The sequence below is a fragment of the Chrysochloris asiatica genome, unplaced genomic scaffold (genome assembly GCF_000296735.1).
Source record: "Chrysochloris asiatica unplaced genomic scaffold, ChrAsi1.0 scaffold00116, whole genome shotgun sequence".
In the NCBI taxonomy this organism is placed as follows: Eukaryota; Metazoa; Chordata; class Mammalia; order Afrosoricida; family Chrysochloridae; genus Chrysochloris; species Chrysochloris asiatica.
Genome location: NW_006408634.1, coordinates 10,245,421 through 10,264,728, shown reverse-complemented (window position 1 = coordinate 10,264,728; position 19,308 = coordinate 10,245,421). Strand labels below are relative to the sequence as shown.

At 46.3% G+C, this 19,308-nt stretch overlaps 1 protein-coding gene across 1 annotated transcript in view; it reads left to right on the top strand.

The window, feature by feature from the left end:
• The window catches only part of HIF3A (hypoxia inducible factor 3, alpha subunit), a 59,967-nt gene extending 46,921 nt beyond the window's left edge, over positions 1-13,046 (top strand). Inside the window, exons 9-15 of the mRNA XM_006868442.1 lie at positions 385-503; positions 1,854-2,044; positions 3,029-3,133; positions 6,493-6,764; positions 8,967-9,084; positions 9,989-10,070; positions 12,949-13,046. Of these exons, the coding sequence (XP_006868504.1) occupies positions 385-503; positions 1,854-2,044; positions 3,029-3,133; positions 6,493-6,764; positions 8,967-9,084; positions 9,989-10,070; positions 12,949-13,046 (985 nt within the window). The remainder of the gene's footprint in view (positions 1-384; positions 504-1,853; positions 2,045-3,028; positions 3,134-6,492; positions 6,765-8,966; positions 9,085-9,988; positions 10,071-12,948) is intronic.
• The last annotated feature ends 6,262 nt before the right edge of the window (positions 13,047-19,308 follow it).

The window sequence follows — 19,308 nt, the reverse complement described above, 5'->3', positions numbered from 1 at the left end:
CACAGTCTTCCCTCTCTCTGTCCCTTGGTGCCTGCTCTTTGCTCCTCAGGACCTCTTTTCTCTCTTCCTCTCAGTTTTCCCTCCCCATTCCTCACCCTGGTGCTAAGTACCCTTTTCTCAGTCTTCCCTTCAATAGAGGGAGCTTGGGAAGCAACACACTTCACTTTTTAAGAAATGCTATTGTAATGAAGAATCGGCAACAAAAAAGCAACCTCCTTAAGATAAACAAGGGTAATGTGGCAAATTATTTTTCCAAAAAACTACCCTCCGGCTCCAGGATGAGGTTGTGTCTTGTGACAGGACCACAAGCAAGGGGACTACCTGGGAGGGTCCTCAGGACAGCCTCTCCCTGACTCCTGCTCCCCTCTCTGCCCTGTACCCCAGCCGGGTGGAAGAGACAGGAGTGGTGCTCTCCCTGGAGCAGACGGAGCGACACTCTCGCAGACCAGTTCATCGGGCCACGACCTCTCAGAAGGACACCCCCAGCCCTGGGAACCACCTCGGTATGGAATGGTCAGGCCAGGGTGGGCTGCCTTCCTGGGATGATTGCTTCAGGCTCTTGTCACCCTCTGCTCTAGAGCCTGCTATGGCTCCCCATTGCCTCCATCCCTCAGTTGATTCCCCTCTCCTACCTCTCTACTCTGTTTTCCCATTATCCCTGTAACTCTTGCAAATCTAACTTCCTTCCATCTCTTCCTTCTTCTCCCCCTAATGTGTCCCTATTTGTCCATTAAGGTCCTACTTCTCTTGCTGTTGCTGGCAGCTGGGCCTGGGTGTGAGAAGGGGATGGTGCTACCTCTTCTTTCTAGCATCGAGCCGCTTCTTTTTCTTTTGTTATCATTGTATTGAAATTTTTCTCTTATTTTATTGTAGTAAATATACGAGTACAGGTAACAAAACGCTTGCTACTTCATGAGTTGTCACATGTACATTTCAGTGACATTAAATACATTCATAATTTTATTCAACTATCACCCTTCCCAAATTTGGAGCCACTTTTTAACCTTAGAATCCCCTTGAGGGCTTGGACCAGCCCATTCATCTAACCTGCAGGCCCCCTACTTCTGTGCAGCTGAAACAACAGGGTTCAGCCATGGTGACGTAACAGTAAGTCTTCGGCTGCTAACAGAAAGATTGGTGGTTTGAACCCAACGGCGGCTCTTCAGGAGAAAAGACCTAGGAATCTGCCCCCATAAAATGACAGCCTAGGAAACCCAATGGGGCAGTTCTGCTCTGTCACACGGGGTAGCTGTGAGTAGAAAGTTTACTTAATGGCACCCCAAAACAACAGCTGTATTGTTTTTAAATATGGAAGCTCTACCACACCATATAAGGAGCTCTGGTAGCGTAGTGGTTACGAATCGGGCTGCGAACCTTAAGGTCAGCGGTTCGAAACTACCAGCCGCTCCGCGGGAGAAAGATGAGGCTTTCTACTCCCGTAAAGATTTACACCCTCGGAAACCCTGTACAGGGTCGCTATGGGTCGGACCCGACTCGATGGCACTTAACAACAACAACAACAACACCACACCACACCATATGGCTGTCTTTGTCAACTGGGTACCATCCCCTCCCTTCTCCCAGAACCCTCTGGGACTTTTCCACAATCTGACAACCAAAGGGTTAATACCTGGCCCAATAGGGGCCTCTCCAGAACTGTCCCGGCAGCACCTAGAATGGTTTACACCCTCTTTGTGTCCCATCTGTGGAATCCCGGAACTGAAATGTCTAGACTGTCTGTTGATATTTGGTGTCCATCCTGATTGGTGGTTGGAGATGTCAACTCTGGGGTTGCTAATGGAGGGCTGGAGTGGACCACCCCCATGTTTTCTTCACCTCTACATGTCCTGCAGACACTCATGGTCCGCGGATCCTGGCTTTCCTGCATCCCCCAGCCCTGAGCGAGGCTGCCCTGGCCGCTGACCCACGTCGCTTCTGTAGCCCTGACCTCCGCCGCCTCCTGGCACCCATCCTGGATGGGGTTTCAGCAGCCGCCACCCCTAGCACACCTCCAGCTGCACGGCGTCCCCAGAGCCCTCTTCCGGTAAGCAGTCCCAGCCACTGGATTCCTCAGGATCCGGACTCTCTTTGGCTTGAACTTGGACTCTCCCCAGCTGTGTAATGGGAAGGTTGGGATGAGATGGGACCTGGGGTTCCAGATTCTTCAATCATTACAATTTTAGAGTGTGGACCCCACCTGAGGTATTTGTTACAGATCTAGATTCAAATCCAGAATCTGACACTTATCAACTATGTCACTGTGGGCAAGTGAATTCTTCAGTTTCTTCACCTGTAAAATGAGGATAGTAACAAATGTCCTAGGCTGGATTCTCTAGAGAAACAAAGCCACTGAAGCTTATATATTATCGATAAAGTGAAATTTATGTCAAGGAAATGACTCAGACTGTTGTAGAGGTGGGCAGGTACGGAGTCCGGGGTCCGCCTACTAGGCTGGAGACTTCTTCTGATGAAACAAGATTGCAGGTCAGACAGCAAGCAGGCAGGTAAGAAAGCAGGCTGCTGGTGACTCTCAGGATCCACAGGTTAATAGAGCAGACCACTTGCTCAAATCCAAAGAACTGGAGGTCAGAGGATGAGCCAGACTGATGCATGATCCAGACCCAGCGACGATCAAACACGCTTTGCCTGAGCATCTGATATATTGGAAGCAGGCCACACCCCCAAGGAAGCTTCCTTTCAACTGATTGGCTGCTCATAGCAGAGCTCATCTTGGTGCCACTGAGAATCCTGGCTCAGTCAAGAAAACACAAAACTGTGACTATAACAAGTAACCACTTCATTGGTTGTTGTGAAGTTTAAAAAGGTCACTCATGGTCAAACATTAAGGAGGGACGTGGCCCCAAATAGGTGCTCCATAGGTTATGGAAGTTAACATATTTTTTCCTTTGACCTCAGAGGTCCGTTTGACCCCCACTCCTGACCCTGAGCTCAAAATGTCCAGACTATCTGACAGTTGACATCCCTCAGGCTCAAGACTTCTTAAAGTCTCCACTCTGTCTCCCCACAGGCTGATCTCCCCAATGAGTTACTTGTGGATGTGGAGAAATCACACAAACTCTTTGCCTCTGGGAAAGACCCTGAGGCAGTGGAGACAGATCTAGACATAGCTCAGGTAAGGAACAGGATGGAAACAATGGTCTTCACCTCTGTGCCTCTTGGGTTGACATATCTGGACTTGAGGAAAGGGTGGTGGAATCATTGGATGTGAATGGACGGCTGGATAGTTGGCTAGAAGGATCATTGATTCATGAGATGGATAATGGTAGCTAGATGGATCATGTTTAGACATTTGAATGAATGGATGAATACTTGGCTAGATAGTTGAATAGGTAGACCATTGGATGAATGGATGGATAGTTGACTAGATGGGCCATTGATTCATTAGGTAGACGATGATAGATGTTTAGATAGATACTTAGATGAATGTTTGAATGAATATTTGGATGGATGGACCATTGTTCATTGGATGGATGATGGATGGATGGATGGATAATTAATTAATGGACTAGACAGATCGATGGCAGTGACATAATGTATTAGTTATCTATTGATGTATAACAAATCAGCCCAAATCTTAATAGCTTATAACATTGATGACATCACACAGTTTCTGTGACAGGAACCTGGAGTCACCTGGAGTGGTTTTTTGCTCGGGGTCTTTCATGAGTTTGAAGTCAAGCTGTCAGCCAGGGCTACCGTCCTATGTGGCTAGAGAATCTGTTTCCAAGCTCACTCACGTGGTTGTTGGCAGGTCTCAGTTCCTTGCTGCTTTGACCGGAGGCATCAGTTCCTTACCACATGGACCTCTGTATAGGCTGAGTATCCTCACAGCATGGTGGCTGGTTTTCCCTAGAGCTAGTAATTTAAAAAAAAATAGGAAATCCCAATCCAGAAGATACAGTACATCACTTCTGGTACATTGTATTGGTCACACAGACCAACTCAGTACAGTGTGGTTTGTTGTTGTTGTTGTTAGGTGCCATCGAGTCGGTACCGACTCATAGCGACCCTATGCACAACAGAAATGAAACACTCACTGCCCAATCCTGGGCCAACCTTATAATTGTTGCCTACATAATACTAAAATGCAGAGAGAGATCATTGGGAGCCCCCCCATGATTCAAAATATTCATCCCCACCAAGACCTCCAAAAGTACCGCACCACACCCAAATTTAGCATTTACTTGTATCGTCATTTAAATCAGATTCAGGTGCACATGAAACTCTTCAAGTATAGCTCCTTTCAATTTGTAGGCCCATCAACTAGTGAGACAAATTATCTGCCACCCATATACCCAACATACAGTGGTGGGGCAGGCATAGAATAACCGCCGTAAACCCTCCTATCCAAAAGGGGGGAAAGTTGAAGCATACAGTTGTCAACTGACAATTTTCAAATCCAGCTGGACAAATATTGGGAATTTTTTTTATTAGAATGCCTTTCTTTTGCTTCCTACTAAAACATGGAGTTGTTCTCTGTGGCTCTTGGTTTTGCTTTCTAATTTCCTCATTCTGAGTCTTCCTTCCTTTCTCATAAAAGGTAATATATTTATAGCTGAGTGGTTTTCTCATCTTGTTTTGTACTTGTAGAAGTTACGTGATCCAAAGGCCTCTTTTCATGTTGTGTAACATCTGCTCCTTTCAGTATGCATTGGCAATGTCTCTGCTGATACCAATTCTCTTAAAAAACTTTGTAGGTCTCCTGTGAATGTTTTTGGAGTTCAACTTAATTAGACAAAAACCACACCCATAAATCTCCACCTTGGGCCGAAGTGACAATACCCTTCAATTTATTAGAAGCCATATGATTGACAGAGTCTGCTTAAACTCTTTGGAGAACCTTTGTCTGACTAAAGCATTGTCTGAGACACCACCTTTGATCTTTCTGAGGAATTTTACAACCACACCCTAGGTTTCATTGTTAGGTCATGCTTTCTTTACCGTAAGCTTCTTTGCTGACATGGTTTCTTAATTTTAGCCTCATTTACCATCTGAGAAAGTTGAGAATTCTCAAAGCTTTCGTATCCGAGTTCCTTCATGTTTAACAGTCTTCCTTTAGGAATCTCTCTTTCCTCTTGTCTTTTACTCTGTTTACTGTTGTTAAGTGCTGTCGAGTTGGTTCTGACTCATAGTGACTCTGTATAGGGTTTCTGAGGAGCAGCTGGTGGGTTTAAACTGCCGACCTTGTGGTTCACAGTCTAGCGCTGACCTTACAGTGCCACATAGCAAGAAGCGATTAAGCAACTCCTCCACCATCTGGCTGGGAATCTCCTTAGCTATAGCTTCTTTCTTTCTTCATAGGAGTTGTTGTTAAGTGCTGTCAAGTCGGTTCCAACTCATAGCTACCGGTGAGCTTGAACCGCCAACCTTTCAGTTCAAACTGACCTTGCAGTCCAGTGCGTATCCCACAATGCCACACCAGGACTCCTTCCATGTAGTTGTTGTTGTTAAGTGTTGTTGAGTCGGTTCCAGCCCATAACGACCCTGTACAGGGTTTCCGAGGCTGTAAATCTTTACGGGAGCAGAAAGCCTCATCTTTCTCCTGTGGAGCGGCTGGTAGTTTAGAACTGTTGACCTTGCAGTTTGCAGCCCGATTCGTAACCACTACGCTACCAGAGCTCCTTTTTTTCCATGTAGTAGCAGTTAATAATGTTGCTAAGCTTTCAACCACTACATGGATTGCTTTCTCTCTGGTTCCCAATAGCATGTTTCTTAACTTCCCTTGAAAGCCTTCACTGACAGCCTCCTCAGAGTTCCGAGTTTGACTGATAGTCAGTTCAAGGCAATTTACACTTTCCCTAACATGGTCTTCAAAGTCGTTCAGTCCCTGTCCAGTTCCAGAGCCACTCCCATACTTCAGGTTTTCCTTAGCACCCCACTCTTGATACCAGAGTCTGATGAATTAACTATTTCTAGATAACCAATTACCCTAAAATTTTACAACTTAAGACAACAAGCACTTAGTATCACACACTGTTTCTAAGGGTCAATGGATTGGGAGCCACATAGCTGGGTAGTTCGGGCTTGCGGTCAAAATGTCACCTGGGTCTGCAGTCATCTGAAGACGTGACTGAGTTAGGTGAGCCACTTCCAATGTCATGCACTTGGCTAATAGCTAGAGTCCTCTGTTTCTTGCCTTGTGAGTCTTTCACAGGGCTAGTCATGCATGATATGGCATGATATTCCCAGAGCAAGCGATCTGAGAAAAAGAGAGACAGCGTGAGACAGAGACAGAATTTTATAGCCTAATCTCGGAATCACACATCATTTTTTCCACACTATACAGGTCACTGTGGTAAGGGAGCCTTGAGGTACTTATTGGTGACTGGCTACCACCAAGTCCTTGCCCCCATTTTACAAATGAGGAAACTGAAGCTCAGACACCCAGCTGAGAAGTGGTAGAACGGGACTCCAGCCCAGGCCCACCCTAGCTCAAGGCTCCTGCTCTTAACCCCCTCCTGCCCTCCGCAGGACGTCAATGCTCTGGATTTGGAGATGCTGGCCCCCTACATCTCTATGGATGACGACTTCCAGCTCAACTCCAGCGAGCAGCTACCCAGAGCCCACCACAGACCTCCAGGGGCGGTCCCCCGGCCCCGTGCTCGGAGCTTCCACGGCCTGTCACCCCCAACCCCTGAGCCCTCTCTGCTGCCCCGCTGGGGAAGTGACCCCCGGCTGAGCTGCTCCAGCCCCTCCAGAGGAGACCCTTCAGCACCCTCCCCCATGGCTGGGGCTCGGAAGAGGTGAGCCACAGTAAAGGGGGGCTATCCAGGGACTATAGAAAAGACCCCTGCCCTCTCTTTTGCCCTGGCCTCGTATCCCAGCCTTACCAATAACTCTTCTCCTATCCTGACCTCTGCTTCAACCAAACCCATAGGATCCCAGCACATGCCGGGTTTGTCCCAACCTCCAAGTCTTTGCCTATGCTCTGCCACCCTTCTAGATTGCCCTCCATGTTTTCATTGTTCATCCAAATCCCACTGGCCATCCAGGGTTCTGTCCTTGGGAGTGTATTTATATCTGCCTGTTTCTGATTGTTATTTACTGCTGCCGAGTCGACCTGTACTTATGACAACCCCATGCACAATGAGACAAAATGGGGCCTGGTCCTGAGTCACCCCCATGATTGGTGCCTGATCAGACTGTCATTGTCCATAGACATTTCATTGACTGATCTTCAAAAGTAGATCTCTAGATGTTTCTTCCTAGCCCATCACTCAGCTGAAATCTGGTCAGCATCATAGTAACATTGCAAGCCCCCAGTGACGGAGTTGTCTGCACCCGATAAGGTGCAGCAGCTAGGAATGGAACTCCAGTCTCCCACATGGAGGGAAGAATTCTACCAGTGATTTACCAACCCTCTCAGGACTGCAGTAACAAAGTACCATGAAGTGGGTGGCTTGTGAGAACAGACATTTATTGTGTCAGTTTGGGAAACTTGAAGTCCAATATCAGGGTTATCGGCTCCTTCTGAGGGTTCTAAAGAAGAAGATCTTTCACACCTCTCCTAGCTTCTGGTGATGGCTGACGATCCTTGTCATTCCTGGTCTGTGGCTCTGCTTCTGCCATCACACCGCTGTCTTCCTTCTGCATTTCTGTGTCTGTCAAGAGCTTTGGTAGTGTAATGGTTACGAGATGGGATGCTAACCTCAAGATCAGCAGTTCAAAACTACCAGCTGTTCCTCAGGAGAAAGATGAGGCTAAGATGAAGCTGTCTGCTCCAGTAAAGATTGACAGCCTTGGAAACCCTATACAGGGTCACTATGAGTTAGAACCCCCTCCATGGCGCATAACCACCACCTCTCTTTTATAAAAGACACCTGCCATATTGGATTAGGACCCGCCCTACTTATGACCTCATGTTAACTGATAACATCTTCAAAGACCCTATTTCCAAGCTGAGTCACATTCCTAGTTGAATTCGGTATCTTTTCAGGGGACACAATGCAATTTATAACTCTGATCTGGTGACAGTTGTTGTTAACAGCTAAGAGAATATTGCTACAATGTTGGAGAAACTGTCTACAACTGGATTTCCTAACTCTTTGAGAATCTGATGAAAGCTATAGACTTCCCCCTGCCAAAACTTACAAATGCACACAGATTCAGAAGTTTGCACATAATTTCAGAGGGTCCACGTTCCCCTTCCAAAGACATTGGTGATGGTGGTGGTGGTGTGCCATCGAGTCAGTTCTGACTCATAGCCACCCTGCATAGGGTTTCCAAGGCTGTAAATCTTTACAGGAGCAGAAAGCCTCATCTCTCTCCTGTGGTGGAGTAGCTGGTAGATTCGAACTGCTGACATTGTGGTTAGCAGCCCAAGTCGTAACCCACTATGCTACCAAGGCTCCTTTCAAAGACATTGTATTATTAATACTCATGTTTTTATTCTCCCAGTTGTAGGCATGTGCTCATCTAGGCTCCAGAAGTAATCTCTTTACTATCCTTGTGAAGCATTTATGGAGACATCTTGGTGTCTTGCAAGGCTTCTAGCTTGAGGCTGAGCATATAGTAGTGGCTTAATAAATACTTATTAAATGAAGGAAGGAGGAATTAGTGAATATAGGCGGTGGATGGAAAGATGGGTGAGTTGGTGGGGTAGATGGATAGAGGGAGGAAGAGAGAGGCGGTGTGCAGATAGATGAACACAAGACAGATGAGAGATTGGATGGGTGAGTAGGTGATGCATCATCGGATGGAAGAATGAGACTATGGATTGGCAGATACTTGGACAGATGGATGATGTATAGGATAGACTGCTATGTGAATGCTGGATGGGTAATGGATGGATGATATGCAGATGGATGAATGAATGCTTTGGTGGGTGTATGAATAGAAAAATAAATAAGTGTTTGGAGAGCAAATGAATGCTCATTTCCTGCCTACGTTGGTACCCATACCTGTCCAGGTTTCCTGACTTGAGATTCCTGACTATTTTACTCCAGGACCCTGGCCCAGCGCCCAGAGGACGAGGACGAAGGAGTGGAACTACTAGGTGTGAGACCCCCCAAGCGTCTCTCCAGCTCAGAGCCCGAATACTTCCTGCTCCCTCCCATCAGTCTGGTATGTTTGGAGATTGGTGGGATTCTCTGGCCCTCCAAATTGAATAGGCTTAAAACTATTTTATAGATGGGAAAACCAAGGCCCAGAGAGGCTCAGGGGCTACCTAAAGGTCACATACAAGATCAGTGGTCCAACTAAGATTAGGGCTTTGATTTTCTGGCTCAGGTAAGAGATAGGAAAGGGCTTTGCAGTCCATTAAGCACACATAGTAGGTGCCTTCAATGTGCAGAACTCAGAGCACACAGCGTGAGGTCACATGCTGATGTGGATCATGCAGGCCAGCCTCTGTGGCATGGAAGAGGGGAAAGAAGGGGACAAGGAGAAATACATATAGGGTGTCTGGCACAAAGCCCTAACTAAAGTCTCCCCGTGGTGCCCTAGCCACTGCATCATCATCGTACCTACTTGGGTGTTGGTGATGATGATGATGATGATGAAGGTGATGGTATTAGAGATCTTCAGGCAAAACAAATAGGAGCAAGAGAGAGACCAGTAACACCATGCGCCATCCGGTTAACACTGACCCATGTGGTCAGAGAAGAGCTGCACTCCATAGGGTTATCAATGACTGATTTTTCAGAAATAGATTGCCAGACGTTTCTTCTGAGGTTTCTTTGGGTGGACTCAAACCTGCAGCCTTTTGGTTACTAGCCAAGTGTGTTAACCATTTACACCACTTTTAGATAATATGTGTGTGTGTTTCTCCAGGCTGATTTTTTTTCTCAGAAACCTCAGTTTTGGCACAAGGCCCACCCACATCATCTCCTTTACTAAGAATCAACTGTTTATTCACATTAATCACATTAACAAAATGCCCTCTAGCAACATCCAGCCCAGTACGTTTGACCAGACAGCTCAGTGGCAATGAACTTCACCTTCACAGTGGCTTTGTCCCCTCCTACAGAGTTTCCTCCTGGCTGGAGGACCAGCTGTAGGGAGTCAGCAAGATCCCAGCACCCACGTCTTGGACCTAAGTGAGTCCCTGGGTAAGTAGCAGCTTAGGTGTGCAAAGAGCCTGGGGCCCCCCTTTGTCCTGGGAGGTACCCCCATGGCTGGTTGGAGGCAGTGGGGGGCTTTCTGTGCCTGAAGGCACTTGGTGAGAACTAGTAGCCCTCTCTCCTCTCAGGAACATTGTGGGCTCTGCTGGGGAAAGTGAGGCCCTGGGGAGACATGGCTTACCAAGACCACACTTGTGGGTGGAGGCCAAGCCCGGACCCGAGCCTAGGTCTCCGGAGGCTACATATGATTATACTTTGGAGCCTGACCAGACTGGGGTTGCAGCTGCCTTAACCTCCTTATTCTTGGCTACCTTTGGAAATCTTTCTATTCTTGTTTAACCTGTTAAGTGCCAGCCAATCAGTTCCAACTCATAGTCAACCTGGATAGGATTTCTGAGGCTGTACATTTTTACAGGAGCAGAAAGCCTCATCTTTCTTCCACAGAGCAGCTGGTGAGCTCGAACCACCGTCCTTATGTTTAGCAGCCCAGCTACTCTGCAGGAGAAAGATGAGGCAATCTTCTCCCATAAAGATTTACAGCCTTGGGAACCCTATGAGGCGGTTCTACTTTGTCCTATCGGGGTCACTATGCGTTGGAATTGACTTGGGTTTTTTGTTTATGTTTTTTGTTTTAGATCTAAGCAAGAGTTCTGGTGGTGCAGTGGTTAAGCATTCAGCTGCTTACTGAAAGGTCAACTATTGAGAAAGATGTGGCAGTCGACTTCTGTAAAGATTTGTTGTTAAATGCCGTCGAGTCGGTTCTGACTCATAGCAACCCTATATAGGGTTTCTGAAGAGCAGCTGGTGGGTTTCATGGTGGTTCCTTGTCCAGTGCTTATCCTACAGCACCACACCGTAAAGATTTCAGACTTGGAAACCCTACGGGGCAGTTCTAGCCTGTCAGTTTGACTGTGTCCTCTAGGGTCACCATGAGTTGGACTCGGCTTGGCAGCAGTTAGATTTTAGTGGATCGTTTAAGCTCAAACATTACACTTCTCGGGACACGTTCAAAGACTGCCTCCCCACCCTTCCCCTTAGCTGGGGTCAGGTTCCCTCACTTTACACATTTCCCAGAGCATTTTGGGAAAGGCTTGTTTCCCAGAGCACTTTGTAATTATTATTACACTATTGAGTTACATATGGACTTCTGGTGTAACTCTGTAGGATAAGCACTGGACCACAAGGTCCATTTGAACCACAGGTCAGTGGTTCAAACTCACCAGGGTCCCTAAGTGTTGGAACTGACTCGATAACACTTAACAACATGTGTGTATGTGTTGTTATTTGATTTATTTAATTTGTTGGCTCTCTTCTCCCTAATGGTGAGCCCTAGGGGGAGGAGGACTGGGGGGTGCTGAGTCCAGGGATGCCTTGGTCTCTGCTCTTACTCTTCTGTGTATGTGAGGCCGGGCAGTGCCTGTCACAGAAGCTGTCCCCAGGTGTGTTTTTTGTTGTTAAGTACCGTTGAGTTGATTCTGACTTATAGTGACCCTGTATAGGGTTTCCAAGGCTGTAAATCTTTGCAGGAGCAGAAAGCCTCATCTTTCTTCCACAGAGCAGCTGGTGGGTTTGAACTGTGGATCTGGTGGTTATCACACAAAGCCAACTGCTCCCACTTTATACTCTCCCAGGCTTTATATAACCAAACCAAACCCACAACAACCATTGTGTTGATTCCAACTCGCAGTGATCCTATGGAACAGAGTAGAACTGGTCTTTAAGGTTTCCGAGTCTGTAAATCTCTACAAAGAGCAGACTGCCTAATCTTGTTCCTGCAGAGCAGCTGGTGGGTTTGAACCTGCAGACTTTCTGTTAGCAGCCTAATACTTAAACCACTGTACCACCAAGACCCCTTAAGCATCATTTCCCGATTTCCTAATTGATGCCCCCTACTAGAAAGTCCTCTGGTAGCGTAGTGGTTACGAATCAGGCTGCGAACCTTAAGGCCAGCAGTTCGAAACTACCAGCCGTTCCGCGGGAGAAAGATGAGGCTTTCTGCTCCCGTAAAGATTTACAGCCTCGGAAACCCTGTACAGGGTCGCTATGGGTCGGAACCGACTCGAAGGCACTTAACAACAACAACAACAACTAGAAAGTCCTGGTGTGGCACTGTGGGTTAATGCACCAGACTGCAAAGCCGTTTGAACTGCAAGGTTGGTGGTTCAAGCTCACCATCTGCTCCTCAGAAACCCCATCCAGGGTCGCTATGGGTCAGAACCAACTCGATGGCACTTAACAACAACAACAACTAGAAAGTCAGGTCCCCAAGGGCATGGTGTTTGTTGTGTGTCTTCATTTGCTGTGTCCCTAACACCTAGCATTGTGCTTGTAACTCAGTACCCTAGTGAGGGAGGGACGGTGATTAGCCCATGTCACTTAGGCATGGACAGGTGAAGTCACCTGGCCCAGATTGCACCGCAGTGTAAATAGCAGAGCCTGGATTCAAACTCAGGCAGCATGTGAGTGCCACGAGGGCACGTTTTTCTATGTGTTTCACTCATGCCTAAGGATAGTGTCTGGAACATGGCCTACGTTCTAAAACGATGAGGGGGCTTTAAACTGATTGTTAAAAACAAAAAAAAGGAAAGACAAGATAATAAGATTTTTTCCAAGAATTTTTTGAAGCCCTTTCATATTTGTTACATGAAAGAGGGACAGAGCAAACAGAAACATATACCAACTTGCCTTAAGGGATTTCTTAGCCACTGCCCTAAATGTCCCCACGACCTGAGGTTCAGAGAGAAAATCCAGCTTGCTTGAATTTCACTACTGTTTGTTATAGGTTTGCCTGTCTCCCCACCACACGTAGGGGAGATAGGGTTCGAGTGAGGATTCATCTCTGGTTCCTTTTCCATCTCCCTCACAGGCCTGGGACCCTCGCTGCTCTCTCTCTACTCAAATGAGGACACTGCCCAGCCCAGGAGCCACTTCCCGCCGGCAGCAGGCTTGGCCAAAGTCAACTGACCCAGCCTCATTTCCCCCTCCTCTGTTCCCCAAGATAGGACTTCACCACTCACACTCCAAGCTGGCAACCAACATACAGGATCAGGGTGCCAGGAGAGGGGTTCCCTCTCTCCTCTGAGTGCTCCTGCCCACCTCGGGCCTACCTCAGACCCTCCACTCCTCTGGCCCCCATCTGGGGGCTGTTTGGGGTGATCTCAGCTCAGTGACCTCTGAGAGGGGGCCCCCTGGCCTCTTCCTCCTCATTCTCTCAGGACTTCCCTTGGGGGTTCTTGATTTTTGGTTACCTCATTATCCTTTTCTCAGACTCTCTTGGCTTTATTTGGGGAGAAGCTAGAAGATTGAGGGGCAGATCTGTGTTTCTGGGCTCTGGGGTAGGTATTGATCACCATAATAATGTTTCTTTCACTCCATCTTTCTTGTATTATAATTATTGTTGTGGGGTTTTTCTATGGCTTTTAATTGCTATGAATTGCTGGGGGTCATAAGAATGGGGGACCCTCATCTTTCTCCCTCCTCAGGTGCCAGTGGGGGTTGTGTCTGGACCAGGACTTAGCCTGAGCCACTTCTGATTGAGTCCTCAGACTCCAGTGCTACATCAACTCGGCTTTCCCTGCCTCCCCATTCTGAACATTCAGTTGTCCGTGGCCTCACCTGGATATTGACTTCATTCATAGTCTTCCTGTGCCAGGTGAAACCTCCAACTCCTGCTGCTTCCACACCACCCAGCCTCCAGCCTTCCCTGTTTCTAGACTGTTCACTTTAGACCTCTCACCCTCCAAACCCCTCTGATTCCAGATCTGCTTCTCCAGCGCTTTCTTGTTCTAGACCTCATACCTTCCAATGATCTTCAGAATTGTCTGGTTCTAGGTCTCACAACCTCCAATCCCTTCTGGTTCCAGAACCAATGACAACCAGATTTCTCACATTCTAAATATCATTCTCTGACGGCCTCTGTTTCTAGAAATTCCTCTAGTTCTAGATCTCACAACCCCCCTGCTCTGATTTCAGGTCTTATGAGCTCTGGTTTCCACTACTTCTGTATCCCATAATCCCAAGCTTCCTGTTGATTTGAGAAATCTGGTTCCAAATCTAGACTTAATTTGTAAATATTTTGGTTCTAAATATGATACCCAGCGCATTCTTCTTCAACTCTATAGTCAAAACTTGCTTTTTCTTGAACTGCAAGGTCAATTCAAGGTTGGCAGTTTACAGGGTCGCTATGAGTCAGAACTGACTCAATGGCACTTAACAACAAAGTGAGTCTTAAGTATGAATCTTATAAATAGTTCTTCCAGAATCAGACATCATGCTCTGGTTTTCTTTGGTTCCTGGGAATGGCGCAGGAACAGGCAGTGTTATACATTGGGTCGCTATGAGTCGGAACTGGCTCAACAGCATCAAACAAACAATAATAACAGCAAAAACAAACCTCATGACCACCATTCACTGGTTCTAGACTACCCACCCTCTACATCTTACAACCTCCAACTCTCTCTGATTCCATATCTGGTGATCTCCCATTTCTTTAGTTGTAGAACTCAGCCACTTGTGTCTTCTGATTCAAGACTATATCCTATAACAAACCATAACTCCCTCATTCCAGATCCTATGACTCCAAATTACTCTTGTTCAAGAATTCAGCCTTTCAGCATCTTTGGATTTTAGATCTCCACCTTATAAACTTCTGTCATTTGAGTCCTGACAATTTCCACTTGTATTTTGACTCCAAACAGTGTCTGGTTCTAATGCTTGGTCTTTAAACTTTTTCTAATTCTAGTACTTACTCTATAAATTGCTCTGTTTCTAGGCCTCACAGTCTCATCATCCTCTGCTTTGAGATCTAAATTCTAGTGGTTCTAGAACTTGACTTCCAAATGCTTCTAATTAGAGATGCTAAACCTTGGCCTATAAACTCTGGTTTCAAACCTTAGAACCTCTAACTTCTTGATTCCAGACCTCACCCTCCAAATTGTATTCTGGACTTCCAGTCAGTCTTAGCTATTTAGTGTAGTGCTTCAGGATAATGCACTAGATTGCAAGGTTGGTTTGAACAACAAGGTCTGCAGTTCAAACCCACCAGCCATTCCTCGGAAACCTTATACAGTATAAGTGGGAACCATCTTGAATGGTACTTAACAACAACAACATAGCAGAGATACCACAAGTGGGTAGCTTTGTTGTTGTTAAGTGCCATTGAGTCGGTTCCGACTCATAGTGACCCTGTTTAGGGTTTCCAAGGAGCCGCTGGGGAGTTTGAATTGCTGATCTTGTGGTTAGCACGCCAGTGCTTATCCAACACTGCCACAAGAAGCAGAAATTTATTTTCTCATTGTTTAGAAGGCTAGAAGTCTGAATTTGGGGTGCCGGATTTAGGGGAAGGCTTTCTCTCCTTGCCGACCCTGGAGGAAAGTCCTTGTCTTGTTCATCATCATGTTACTTGACATCTTTAGTCCTCCACCTCTGCTTCCTAATTTGTTTATTTCATCTCTTTTATATCTCAGAAGAAACCCTACACTAATCCTGCCTCATTAACATAACAAAGACAACCCATTCCCCTAGGGGATTATAACCACAGGCCTAGAGGTTAGGATTGACAACACATATTTTGTCAGGATTATGATACAATTCAAGGAGTCCTGGTGTGGTGCTGTGGATTAATGTCCTGGACTGCAAAGTCAGTTTGGTCGGCGGTTCAAGCTCACCAATCCCTCCTTGGAAACCCTATACAGGGTGGCTATGGGTTGAAATCAACTCAGTGGCACTTAACAGCAGCAAGACACAATCTTACCATAACACCATCCCATTTAACTGTGTCCAATTTCTTCCCTCACGCAGTCTCATGTCTTCCCTTCTCAGATCCCTAACTTCTGCTTAGGACTTCATATCTGATCTGCTCTTTTCTCAACTTTATGTCTCTACCCTAGAGCCCCCTCACCCAGTCCTCCAGACATGACACTCACCTTTACTTTTACCCAGATGTCTGGGAGACCTGGGGCTCGATGGCCTCCTTTTGGGGTTCAAAGTCCAGAGACTTCGCCAGCCGCTGCATAGGCACACACACAACCCTGTCTGCATACTGCAGTGTGGGGACAGAGACCAGCACTTGGCTCTACACCACCACCTGTGTATCCTCCTTGCCCCCAACCCCCTTTCTACACTGGTGCTACTCCTCCTGGCGTCTCTCCCACAGGAAAAGGCCTCCCTCTCTCCGTCGGATACACCCCATTTTTGGAAGGCACTGCCCACTCTGTTTAACCAGGGAGTGACCCATCCAGATTGGTGCTATAATGGATGAAGGGCCTGACCTCTCCCTTCCTCAGGGGATGATCCTGACCTTCAATGGTGGGAACTGTGCTGGGGGAGGAAGGGGAAGGGACAGGACCAGCCATGGCTGGCTCTGAAATCCACTGATGTTCATATTTACCATAAAGACCTCGCCTTGGTAGGCACCAGAGCTCTGTGTGTTGATTCATCTGTGGGGTTTCTTCAAGGTGTGTGGGTATATTGGGTGACTCATTGTGTATGCCTGTGTGTCACTGTTACTTCGTGACTGTGCGTATGTGTCTGAGAGAGAGAGAATATGAATGAATTCATGTATCTGTGTTCTTATGTGGGCTGCACCCCACAGCCATCTGTCGGTTTGTCTTACTGTGGTGGCTTGTGTGTGGTTATGATGCTTGAAGCTGTGTCACTGGTATTTCAGATACCAGCAGAGTCCCCCATAGTGGACAATTGTCAGCAGAGCTGCCAGGCTAAGACAGACTAAGAAATAAGGCTGGACATGGTCAACCATTTGAGATCAAAATGGCAGCATTTACACCAGTATCTGTCACTTTACAACTGACAAAGTTCAGAAGGGTTAAGAAAGAAGGAGGATTGGAAATGTCAAGGTAGACATTTTGTAGCAAGGAAGGGAATGATTAACTTTTCAGTCTAGGAGCAGAGGTCCCTGGGACCATCAAGGGAGAAGAGCAGAGAGTGGGGCCCTACCCAGAGAAGCAGTGATGCCTGAGATGGAGGCAGAGACGATGACGTGGAGAGATGGAGCAACTGAGGACTTTAGACCCAGAGAGGGAGAGGGGCTGTGTGCTGACGGCCGGGGGGCAGGCTTGTAGTGTATACCCTTTGGTTGGGTGATGATGCATGGAGGGGATTGTAATCATGGCAATGAAATATATGATAGGATGAATGTAAAACTAATGTTCTCCCATGTAAACTGTCACATAATTCACAATAAAACATTAAAAAAAGAAAGAAGGAGGAATGGAAACAGGAAGCACAGGGAGGAAGTGGGATGAGAGATGTGTCCTTGTGGGGATTGCAATTAATGAGGTGAAACAAAATATGTATGAATTGTTTAATGGAATACTGATCTGCTCTGTCACAATGAAAAGCCAGTTCACAATGAAAAGTTAAAAATAAAATTACTTTTTAAAGATCTGTTAATGGCATTCTGAAAATTAGCCAATGGAAACCTTACGGTTCACAACAAAACATTCAACGTGTTTGCTTTGGATACGTCATGAGAAGGGGTCAGTCTCTGGAGGAGAACAGAGGACGTCATATGTGATGAAGTAAAGAACATGCAAGGGTGAGACCCTCAGGGAGATGGATTGGCATAGTAGGCACAAAATGGATTTAAACATGGCAGTGATTTTGAGGATGATGCAAGACTGGGTGATGTTCTGTTCTGTTGTACATAAGGTTGCCATGGGTTAGAGTCAATTCAATGGCAACTATCTGTGCCTAGCTATCAAATTATCTATCTGTCTACCTATCTGTTCATCCATCCATCCATTCATCATCCATTTACCATCTATCATCTATTTATCATCATTATCTGTCATCTAGCTGGACTCCTCACTTGGCGCTGTAGGATAAGCACTGTACTGAGAACCACAAGTTTGGTGGTTCAAGCCCACCTGCCACTTCTTGGAAACCCTATTAGGATCACTATGAATCAAAACCTACTTGATGGTACTTAGCAACAGCCTTGTCTGGCTATCATCTATTTACCAGATATCTGTAGCTATTATTTATCATCTGTTTATCATTGATCTATGTCCTGATGTGGTACTGTAGGATAATGCACTGACCAAAAAGTTGGTTTGAACTGCAAGGTCAGCAGTTTAAAATCACCAGCCACTCCTCTGAAACCCTATACAGGGTCTATGAGTTGGAACCAACTTAACAGCACTTAACAACAACAAATCTATCATCTGGACTTCTGGTGTGGCGCTGTAGGATCGGCACTGGACTGAGAACTACAAGGTCGGCGATTCAAACCCACCAACTGCTCCTTGGAAACCCTATACAGGGTCACTATGAGTCGGAACCCACTCAAGAACACTCAGCAACCATCTATCATCAATCTAACTGTCAGCTATTAATCATGTGGGCCTATGGAACTTGTATATTTCTGGATTGTCATCCTGTGTATATATACAGTGTGTGTCTTTGTGACAATCTGAATCTATGAGGGCAAGGAAGGGGACTGGAATTCTTTCAATGTGTGTTAATATCTGGGTGAAATTATTTTGTCTTCCATGTGTTTCTGGTTACTTTAGGTTTCTGTATTTCCTAAGTGTAGGAAATGTGATTTTTTTTTTTTTCAGGGCTTCACAATGGTTTGAACTGGTTCAGTCTTGGTTGATGCAGTAAAGACAGGATAGACCTAGATTTTAAAAATTTAGATGAAACAGAATGATACCCAGAATGGGAAAAATTACAGATGGAAGTCCTGGAGTGGGAGACTTGGAAGAGGCATGGAGAGCCCTTTCAGGACTTGAAGCAGATTTCCTAAGGCCTATGGAGAGCAACACACATTCAAAGCAGAATGGTTGGCTGCCATCTTTGAACTGGACACTTTTTCTGTTAATTTTTTTTTTTAATGTTTTATTGTGAATTGTATGGTAGTTTACATGGGAGAACTTTAGTTTTACATTCATTCCATCGTATATCATCTCATTGCCATGGTTCCCTTCCATGCATCATCAACCACCCAAAGGGTATATCCCAGAAACACGCTCCCTACACTTCCCCCTCCTCCCCACAGTTTTTGGCCCACAGTCCCTTTCCTTATGGGTCCAAAGTCCCCAGTCGCTTCATCACTCCACATCATCATCTCTGTCTCTATCTCAGGCATCTCTGTTTCTCTGGGTAGTGTCCCGCTCTCAGCCGTTCTCCGTTGATGGTCCCAGAGGCCTCTGCTCCTATCCTGGAGAATTAATCACTCCCTTCCTTGTTACAAAACTTCTACCTT